We start from the raw sequence: 11,515 nt of genomic DNA on the forward strand, positions 1-11,515 counted from the left end.
GGGGCTAGGGTGATGTTGGCAGGGAAACCCGGAAAGGGAATAACAATTGAAATGTAAATAAGAAATACTCAAGTTAATAAAGATGGGGAAAAAAAAAGAAAATAAAGTGAAAAACTCACCAGTGATATTGGCAGGCTTTTGAAACCTTAAGTGCCACTTCCCTTAACACCTCAAAAATAACATCATACCTCTTAATTCTTCCTCAACAGTTTCCAACTGTGGACCAAGTATTTAAATGTTCAGACTTGCGCATAACATCGTAACACTTCATTTGAACATGCAAAAACAAAGGGGTCTGACCTAACAAATGTGGAAATCCTTTTCCAATAGACAAAAACTAAACAGAAATACTGCACCTAGCTAACTGATGTTATAAACCTAATAGACTGAACAGATATTTATAGAACATGCTACTCAAATAAAAATGAATATACCTTAATCTCCACATGTTACAGCACTTTCTCCAAAATGAACCTCATACTAACAATCAAAGCAGGTCTAATAGAAACAATTAAACAGATATAACTCCGTGAATCCTATCAGATAATTATGGATTAAAGATGAATATCATAACAACTGAAAAAGGAAGGAAGAACAGAAGGAAGAAACAAAGAAAGGGAAAAGGTAAAAGGAGTTTACAAACTAATAGGCACTACAAAAAATACTCTACTGACTGGAAAATAGATGGCTCAAGACAGAAATAACAAAAGATGTTAAAAACATTCTAGATTTCAATTAAAATGAATACACAACACACCAAATTCATATGATATTATGAAACTGATGCAAAGATGAAAATACACAGCAGTAAGTACCTACACTAAAAGCAAAAACAAAAATCAACAAAAATATAAAACTGGAAGTATCTCATATTATCAACTTAACAGCCAACTTGAAAACTCTAAACAAAAAGAATTAAGTATGCCCAGAAGAAGTAGATGAAAATATGTAATCAAACCAAAGTCTTAAATCAAGAAAAATAGAAACAATGAGAAAAGTACAAATAATCAATAAAACAAATTTATTTTTTCGAGAAAATAATCAAGATAGAAAACTCTTATCCAACTAACTAAATGACAAAATGAAAATATCCAAATTAACAAACTCAGACACGAAAGGGGAACAATGACAATGGACACCTAAGAAAACCATAGAATTATGAGGATATTTATGTCTATAAATACCACATGCCAAAGTTAAATCAAGATCCAATAAACAATTTAATTTCTTTATTTTGCTTCCACCATCCATCTATCCACGTCTGCCCCACTGCCTTAGCATCCCCCTATGCTGGGGCATCAAGCCTCTACATGACTAAGGGCTTCCTCTCCCAATGATACCAGATAAGGCCATCCTCTGCTACATATGCAGCTGGAGCCGTGAGTCCCTCCATGTATACTCTTTGGTTGGTGGTTTAGTCCCTAGGGGTTCTGTGGGGGTCTGGTTAGTTAATACTGTTGTTCTTCCAATGGGGCTGCAATCTGCTTCAGCTCCTCTAATCCTTCCCCTAACTTTTCCATTGTGGTCCACATGCTCAGTCTGATGGTTGGCTATAATTATCCAGTCAGATGTTGGCACAGCCTCTCAGAGAATAGCTATGCCTGGCTCCTGTCCATAAGTGCTTCTTGGTACCAGCAATAGTATCTAGGCTTGGTTTCTGCAGATGGGATGGATCCCTATGTGGGGTGGTCTCCGGTGAGTGTTCCCTTCAATCTCTGTTCCACAATTTGTCCCTGCATTTCTTTTAGTCAGGAGCAACTCTGGGTTAAAGTTTTTGAGGTAGGTAAGTGGTCCCATCTGTCTTCCACTAGTGAAATAGAATCAATAAGGGGAAAAAAGCCTAGGGGCAGAAAGTCTTAGAGCAGAATCCTACCAGAATTTTAAAGAAGAGCTAATGCCAATTCTCCTCAAACTAACCCCAAGATCATTAGGAACACTTCCCAATTCACTTTATATGGTCCCCAATCCACATAAAGACTCAATAGAAGATAATTTTCTATTATGAACATAGATGTAAAATACTCAATAAATCATTTGCAAACTGATTTAAAGAACACATCAAAAAGATCATCCAACATTATTAAGTAGGTTTCATCCTGGATATACATGGCTAGTTCAACATTCAAAAATCTGTGAATGTATTCTATCATATGAACAAATTAAAAGCAAAACAGAAAATGGTCATCACATAAAATGAAGAAAATACTTTTGATGAAATTTCAACCCCTTCATGAAAAAGAGACTTGGAGAGATCAAGTATACAAGAATCATTTCTAGATATAATAGAGAAAATTTGCAAGAAGTCTATAGCAAACTTAACTTAATGGATAGTGAATTTTTTTCCTTCAAAGAGGGATGACATGAGAATACATGACTTGTGTTGAACCTACAAAATTTCTTTCTCTATTCTAATTGTCCCTAGGACCAGGCTTGGAAGCTTCTAGTCTGGATACAATCTAACCTTCCAAGCTGACCGACTTAATCTGGATTTGTGACTGAATTGCTTTGTTTGACCTCATACTAACTTGACAATACCCTAATCTTCTGCCTCTGTCTCATTCTCCAGCTTATATGTTTTTACCTGTGTCTTAATTAGGGTTTTTATTATGGGAAGAGATTCCATGGCCCAGGCAACTCTTATAAAGGACAACATTTAATCGGGGACAGCTTATAGGTTTAGAGGTTCAGTACATTTTCGTCAACTTGAGAAACATGGTAGCATTCAGACAGGCATGGTGCTGGAGGAGCTGAGAGTTCTGCATCTTTTCCTGAAGGTAAACTGGAGAAGACTGCTTTAGGGAAGCTAGGAAGGAGGTCCCAAAGACCAACCCTCCAGTGACATACTTCCTCCAACCAGGCCACAAACCCTAATTGTGCTACTCCCTGGGCCAACCGTATTAAAACCATTACAACCTATTTCTAGCTTGTGCTCTTTGCACCCTGTTTCTGTAAAAGTGTCCAGGTAAAACCGCCATGCGCACATACCACACAAGACCGCCTTTTCTGTTTTTCTCTCCTTGCTATTAGATAGCCTTTCCTCCTCTTCTGTTTTTATGTGAGTTGAATGTATCCTACCTCTGACTTATTCTGTCAAATCTTTCTCTATTTGTCATGTTGTCTACCCCTCAATTAGATGTCACTTTCAAACATGGCTGTTTCCTTCTATAAACTAACCTTACCTTCATTGTTAGGTTTAAAGGTGTGTAATAAGAGAATGTTTATATTCTAGGTAGATTATACTGTATTAATCCCAGGCATGTCGGAATTCTGGGAATATATCTTCAGATGTGATGCCTTGTTAGAGCAGCCATGATGCTGAATAAAATTCCTCTGCAGTGAGGAACTCAAAGCAATTGCAAGATAAGATTGTTTACTCTATCTAAACCTATAAAATATAGCACATGAAGCATTAGCTAGAGCAATAACATAACTGAAAGAGTTTAATGGGCTACCCTAGGGAAGGGAAGAAGTCAAGGAATCATTTGTAGATGATATGATAATATATAAGTGACCTTAGAAAATTCAACAGAAAACACATACAGCTGATAAAAACTTTCAGCAAAGTAGTTGGACACAAGATTAGTGAAAAAATCAATAGCCTTTTTATATATAAATTACAAAGGGACTGAGAATAAAATCAGAGAAACAATGCTTTTCATAAAAATGTCTTGGCATAACTCTTATCAAGCAAGTGAAAATGTTTTATGATTAAAACCACAACTCATTGAAGAAAGAAACCAAAGAACAAACCAGAAGGTCAGAAGACCTCCTATGCTCATAGATTAATAGAATTAACATAATAAAACGCATATTGTAGAGTAAGTTTAATCTAGAAACATGGCTGCTCTAGCAAGTGACTATATCCAAAGAACTAGGTTTATGTGATCTAATTGGAATGCAGACACAATACTGGATTACATTATAATCTGATTGGAATACAGATAAATTTTTGTAAAATGTCTTTAAGCTATAACAGTGAAATCAAGTTTAGATTGTAGAAGGAAGGAGCCCTGTTTGACAATCACATCTAATTGAGGAGCAAATCATGTGATGAATCAGAGAAAGATTTGACAGAATGAATCAGAAATAGGTTATTCTCAACCCTCAAGAGAACAACAAAGGAAACAGAGGCTACTTAAGTGCAGAGAGAATTCTGTGCATGTGTGTGTATGTGGCAGGTTCATCTTGATAGTTTTATAAAGGCATTTGGGAGAGAGATCAAGCTAGACAAAGGTGAAAACAGAATGAACCAAAGAATGAGAAGGATGACTAGAATATATCGTCACAACTTGTATGTTGCTAAGCAGAAAAATTCAGTACAAAGCCAAGAGAAGCAAAATTGAATCAGTCCACTTGGAAGATTAGACTGTACAAAGATGAGAAGCTTCTGAGTCTAGGCCTATTGATAATTATAACAGAGTTAGAAATGCCCTGGGCTCAGCCAACACCATATTTGTCCAAGCAAAGCTTGGGTCTGACTCTTATCTCTTAATCTGAGGATATAAAGCCAAAATTTACAGGCCATTCTATCAAAAACAATCAATTTATTCAGTGCAATTCATATTAAAATTCCAACAGACTTCTTTAGGGACCTTTAAAAGACAATCCTCATCTTCATGTGAAAAAACAAAAAACCCAGTGTAGCTGAAACAGTCCAAAGAAAATACTGCTGTACTGCTGCATGTATCACTCTCCCTGAATTCAGGTTATCCTACAGAGCTAGAGTAACAAAAAATCCATGTTATCAGCATAAAAACAGGCAGGTTGATCAACAGAATTGATTTGAAGACCCAGATATAAATTCATACACCTATGGACACCTGATTTTTGGTACACAAACCTGAAGTACATACTTGATCAAAGAAAGCATCATCAACAGATGGTGATGGTCACATTCATGTACAAGAATGAAGTTACATTCATATTTATGTACAAAATTTAAGTCCAAATGGATCAACTATGTCATCAAAAAACCAAATACACTTACCCTAACAGAATAGAAAGTGGATGATGTTTGTGAATGCATTGGCATAGGAGACAACATTCTGAATGGAACACAAGCGACGCAGACACTAAGATCAAGAATCAATAAATGAGATCTCATGAATTTAAGGCAAACTACACCATCAATAGAAAAAGAAGAAGACCAAAAAGGCCTACAGGATAGGAAAAGATTTTCACAAAGGACTAATATACTGAATATATAAAGATATGAACAAATTTGATGTTAGAGGGAGGGAGGGATCTGGGTGGGAGAGGGGAAGGGGAGGTAGTAAGGGAAACATGATCAAGTATGGGGAGGAACAGGATAGAATTCATGAATGACAGCAGAATGTGTAAAAATATGTAACCCCTGAAGGTGGGAGGTAGAGAGAATCTCTAGAATGTACCAAAGAACTGGGAAAAGAGTCTCGGGACTCAAAGGGAGGGATCTTAGATGAAATGCCCAGCAGTAGGGAGAGGGAACTTGTAGCATCCATTTCCAGTAGAAAGACAGGGTGTCAAGTGGAGGGATTGGGTTACCATCCCAAACTCAAAAATTCTGACCCAGAATCATTCCCATCTAAAAGAATTGCAGGAACAAAAATGGAGAAGATATTGAGGGAAAGGTCTGTTGGGATCCAATTCAAGGGGAAGCTTCAAGACTTGACACTATTTCTGATGCTACAGTGTGCTTACAGATAGGAGACTGTTGGGAGTGATGCCCTTAAAACCATCCATTACTGATGTTAATATTATAGCTGGAGTTAAGCATGACTGGGTTCATGGAAAATCCCCAGCCAGCTGCAGAAATCTAATCTGGTGGTCAGGATGCCTAATGATATGACAAACTTGTGACCTTTCTGACATCCTATCGACATCAGCTGATTGCCTGACCACAATAGTAGTGTCCTTGGTCTGTGTAAATGTTTCTCACTTCCCCGCTCCCTCTGTTACCCCTGCTATGGTATAAATTCAGCCTTGAAAAAAAATAAAATTTGTTGCTTTGATCAGACTCTTATCTTGGTGTCCTTCATATCTCTTGTCCCCCAATTCCAGGTACCTTCTGGACCTTCATTCACTGTCCTGCAGGTCAGGACAGGAGACTAGTATGGTTGTCCTCTGAGAGGCCCAACAAGCAGCTGACTACAACAGAAGCAGATACACCCAACCAATGTACTAAAGTTGGGAACCACTGTGGTTGAACTAGGGAAAGCCTGGAAGAAGCTAAGGAGGGCTACTCCATAGGAAGACCAGCAGTCTCAACTAACTGGGACCCCTGAGATCTCTCAAACACTGAGACACCAACCAGGCAGCATACACTAACTTGCCAAAGACCTCTGACACATATACAGCAGAGGACTTCCTGGTCCAGCCTCAGTGAGAGAAGACACACACACATCCCTTGCGAGACTTGATGCTCAAAGGAGTAGGGAGGCTCTTGGGGTTTCAGGGGTGGTGCATCCTCTTGGAGACAGGGAAGAGGAACTGGATGAGGAACTATGGCAGGGTGTATGGGGGGGTTAACAACTGGACTGCAAAAAAAAAAGTAATAATAAAAAAGAAAAGAAAACCAAATTTTCCCATCAAAAAAATGGGCCATGGATCTCAACAGAGAGTTTGTAGTAGAGGAATATCACGTGGCCGAGAAATGTTGAAAGAAAATTTTCAACATCTTAGCCAGCAGGGAAATGCAAATCAATACTACTTTAGGAGTCCATCTCACATTTATTAGAATAGCTAAGATTCATAACAGGTGGCTATAACAATGACTAAGATTGGGAACATGTGACATTTCATGCTGGCAAAGATGTGGAGCATGGGGGACACTCCTCCATTGTTGGTGGGAGTACAAACTTGTATACAAACTGTGAGAATCAACATAGCAGTTCCTCAGAAAGTTAGAAATTTATCTACTTCAAGGCCCCACCAATACTAATCCTTGGCATAAAACCAAAGGATGCTCCATTGTACCACAAAGATATTCACTTAACTATTTATAGTGAATAGTCAGAAACTGGAAACATCATAGAAGTCCTTCAGTTAAAGAGTGAAAAAAGAAAATATCGCACATTTACACAGCAGTATGTTACTCAGCTATCTAAAATTTAAATGGGTGACATAAAATTTGCAGGCATATGGATGCACCTAAAAATCATCCCAAATGAGGTAACAAAGACCCAGAAATATGAACATGATATGTACTCACTTACAAGTGGATATTAACTGTTAAGTAAAGGATAGTCAAGCTTAAATTCACAGGTCAAGGTTAGGTACAGAGGAGTACTATGCAGGAAAAATGGATCTCCCTAGGAAGGGGAAATAGAATACATTTTGCAGGTGGACTGGAAACCTGTGGGAAGGAGTAGGGGAATCAAGTCAGGTAGAAGGGAATGTAGGTAGAAATGGCTGGAACTGGGGGGCTTTGGGAACAAGGTGTAGAAATCAAGTGTAGTGGAGACTTCTGGGATCTATGAGTGGATCCTAGTGAGGACTCCTAAGAATGGAGGTCAAGGAGTCTGAACTGAACGGTTTTTGTAGCTAGGCAAGTCTTCCATTGGTGGAACTGAGTTGTTAGCCCAAGGGGCCTGCAGACACCTCGTAATAACCCATGCTAATGTTATGATAGAAGTCTGTTTTCAGAAAACAGAAAACTCATTGCTGAGGACAATATCCATACAGTTTGTTAACTGTAGAAAGGTCGAGTTGGCAACTGCATGGAGCTTTTGCTCCTGTGTTCTAATCTCTTTGGAATAGAAAGTAGTCTGCAGGCTACAGAAATAGAAACCTAGACACAAGTCCCTTAACCTACATTCTGTTCTGATAACAAGATGTGTTGGGGCAATGGTGGCAGAGAAATTGTGGGAGTGGCCTGATTGGTTTAACTTGAAGCCACACCACTAGATGGTGTCCATGCATTATACTACCTAGATGGCCAGAAAGAGGAGACCGGATAATCCAGAGACCTAGAGTAGAGCCAAACACAATTAAAAAATTGTTAGTGAAACGATTTCTAATGATCTTCTGCCATATCATAAATAATAGATCAGTGCATGTCCAATCACCCTCAGAGAGGCTTTCTAAGGTGGCAGATGGCAGTGGGTGCAGAGACTCACAGCTGGACATTATGCAGAGAGAAAGCCTAAATTGGAGGTCTCCATTAGGTCCTTCCTTTTTTTCTCTCAGAGATCAGGGAGCCTAGGGGAGTAGAGAGGAAATATTGCAATCATCAGTCAAGAGAGGACATGAGGAGAACATGGTCCACTGAATCAACTAAGCAGGGCTCACATGGGTCTACAGAGACAGACAGCAAGCATGGGGCCCGCCTGTGTGTGCACCAGGTCCTCTGCATCTATTATGGATGTTATCTCCGTGGTTTGTGGAAACAGGTGTGGGTCTGTGATCCTTCTGCTTTTGGGACTCTTTTTTCTTTTCTTTATTAATCATTCCATTTGTTTACATCTAAAATGATATCTCTCTTCCTGGTTACGCCTCTACAAACCCCTCATCCCACATCTGCCCTCTCTTCCCTCTCCTCCCTCCCTTTTATCTCTATGAGGTTGCCCCCACCCCATGCATCCATTTTTTCCTGCCCCACCGCCCCAGCATCTCCTTATACTGAGGCTTCAAACCTCCCTAGGACTAAGGGCATCCAGTCCCATTGATGTCGGATAAGGCCATCCTCTACTACATATGTATCTGGAGCCATGGATCCCTTCCTGTACACTCCTTGGTTGGTGGTCTAGTCACTGGGAGCGCTGGGTGGTCCGGCCAGCTGATGTTATTCTTCCTGTGGGGTTGCAATGCCCCTCTGTCCCGCCAGTCCTTCCTCCAGTTCTCCCACTTGGTTCACAGAGCTCAGACTGATTGTTGCCTCAATTCCCAGCAATTATATGATGGCTCACAACCATCTGATGCACTCTTCTGGTGTGTCTGAAGACAGCTACAGTTATACTCATATAAATAAAAATAAGTCTTTAAAAAGTAAAATAAAATAAAGCATGGGACTCTCTTCTTAATACTGAGTTGCCTTGTCAACACTCACCACAAGAGTTTTTGCCTTGTCTACAAGAGCAAAAGAGAGCTTTTACCTTGTCTTATTGTATTTTTGGTTCTTTTTGGCTGTCATCTATTGGAGTCCTTCTCTTTTCTGAAGTGAAAATGGAGGGGAAATTGGTCTAGAGGTCAAGGCAGATGCAGGTGAAGCAGGGAGTGTGGAGGGAGAGGAAATTGTGACCAGGACGTGCTGTATTCTAAAAGAGTCTATCTTTAATAACAATACTGCTACTACTACTACGACTACGACTACTACTACTACCACCACCACCAACACCACCACCACTACTACTACTTCTACTACAATAATAAATAAGGTATCCATAAAAAAAGAAGAAAAACTATATAACTCTTCAGATCCTCATCAACAGAAAACCATTGTTTAAAACCTTATTTCCTTTTCAGCAGTAATTTTAATTTTCAAATGTTAAATAGATGAAGTATGAGTGCATTCATTTTTAATTATTTCTCAATTAGCCCCAGTTCTATTTGTAGAATGTTTACTCAATAAATAATTAGTTGTCATCTCTTTCTTTCATATGATACATAAAGTTATATGTATCTTCAGAAATTCAGTAAACAGCTCTAAGACAAAGCGCTATCTATTTCAGCAGTGTGGATGCAGGGCACTCCGTGGTTATCATGGTGTCCTGTGCTGGGCCTTTACTTAAGTCACTGTCTGTGCATTCTGATGCTTGAATTTCCTTTCCCTTTTTCTCAAATATTAGGCTTTAGGGTTATTTCCCTTCATGTCTGCCTCATACTGCTGCTCCTTACTGTCAAATGTTTCCATGGGTTCTCAGTCTTAGTTTCCATGGAAAGTTTTCTTGTGGTTCAGCAGCTGGGAGACATACCAAGCCAATACCTCTACATCTTTGTTTCTTCCTTTTTCTGCCAAGTGAGAGTCTGGTGTGGAAAATGATAGTATCCATGTGATATATTTCCACTATGATTTTCCCTGCAAATGGGATATTAGTTGTTTTTCTTCTTGGTTCAACAAAACAACTGACAAAAACAAATTTTTGGCTCACAGTTCGAAGATACAGTCCCTCACGGCAGAGAAGTCATGGTGGCAGGAACAGTATACAGCCGTTCATACAAATCTATAGTCGGGAAACAGTGAGAGTCAAAGGTCTGCATTGAGATTTCTTCCATACCTATTCATTCTAGGACCTCAACCTATGTTTCCACCTTAATTCACCTACTTGAGAACACTTTCAGAAACATGGCCACAACTCTGTGATTCCAGATCCTGTGAAACTGACAATATTAACAATTATACATGACTTTTCCAGCTTGAGCCTGACAGAATGGCTCTCGCAAAGAAGGGTAGCGAGAAGAAGAAGGGCCGTCCTGCCATCAACGAGGTGGTGACCCGAGAATACACCATCAACATTCACAAGCGCATCCATGGAGTGGGCTTCAAGAAGCCTGCTCCTCGGTCACTCAAAGAAATTCGGAAATTTGCCAAGAAGGAGATGGGGACTCCAGATGTGCGCATAGACACCAGGCTCAATAAAGCTGTCTGGGCCAAGGGAATAAGGAATATTCCGTACCTCACCCGAGTACGTTTGTCCAGAAAGCGTAATGAGGGTGAGGATTCACCAAACAAGCTCTACACACTGGTAACTTACGTGCCTGTTACCACATTCAGATATCTACAGACGGTCAATGTGGATGAGAACTAACTGCTGAATGTCAAATAAAGTTACAGAACTGCCTCCAGGAGGAAAAACAAACAAACAAACAAAAAAACAAAAAACAAAAAACTATACATGAGCAAGTTATTTCTGTCTTATTGCCTACAAAAAAGACCACACAGTAATCTTGAGAGATTTTTTCGTTTGTTTGTTTGGTTTTTTAAGTCAGTCTTGCGCTTTATTATCGTTGTCTCAGGCCTTGACTACGCACTTACGCAGTGGGTACAGCCGCTCCTTCTGCTGCTGCTTCTTGGTCTTCAGTTTCTCTAAGTGCTTGGTGAGAAGGCGCACAGCTCTTGTCTTCTTGGGTCCCAGGTACAGGGGCTTGTACTTCTTTCCATTGTCGAATTTCCTGAGGTTTTCCTTTTGAGTCTGATAAATGACAGTGAGCACATGGGCAATGGATTTGCATATGACTAGTGTCTTGGAGAACTTGGACAGGGTGGAGCCTGTCACTTTGGCGATGCAAAGCTGGGATGTTCAATTGTTTCAATAGCTTCCCCTTCTTTTTGCCTGGCAGGTCCCGAGTCTTAATCTTGGTCATCTTGGCCATTGTTGCATTGTTCATGGCTGAGGCTGCCTGGTTCGAGAACCAGAGATTTCTTATACTCCTGTCCTATGAGTACTAATGTAGCTAATTTAGCAGACATTTTGTGAATGCATGTTCCTTAGCAAATAAAAGAAGATGGGCATTCTGGTATTCTCCAAAATGCTATTCTAGCCATAGTAGGCACAGCCTTAGTTTTAGGTTTCACCAACATTAGAGTACATGCACAGAG

The 11,515-nt window shown here is 39.7% G+C and overlaps 1 protein-coding gene and 1 pseudogene across 1 annotated transcript; one reads left to right on the forward strand and one right to left on the reverse strand.

Annotated features, from left to right (window-relative positions):
- The first annotated feature begins 10,337 nt into the window (after positions 1 to 10,337).
- Positions 10,338 to 10,761, forward strand: LOC116895503 (60S ribosomal protein L31-like). Its single transcript, XM_032896756.1, has one exon. The coding sequence runs from the start codon at positions 10,347 to 10,349 to the stop codon at positions 10,722 to 10,724; it is 378 nt and encodes a 125-aa protein (XP_032752647.1). The 5' UTR covers positions 10,338 to 10,346; the 3' UTR covers positions 10,725 to 10,761.
- A 167-nt stretch (positions 10,762 to 10,928) lies between these two features.
- Positions 10,929 to 11,280, reverse strand: LOC116895730 (annotated as a pseudogene).
- Positions 11,281 to 11,515: the final 235 nt, after the last annotated feature.

The sequence above is a fragment of the Rattus rattus genome, chromosome 3 (assembly GCF_011064425.1).
Source record: "Rattus rattus isolate New Zealand chromosome 3, Rrattus_CSIRO_v1, whole genome shotgun sequence".
NCBI classification, from domain to species: Eukaryota; Metazoa; Chordata; class Mammalia; order Rodentia; family Muridae; genus Rattus; species Rattus rattus.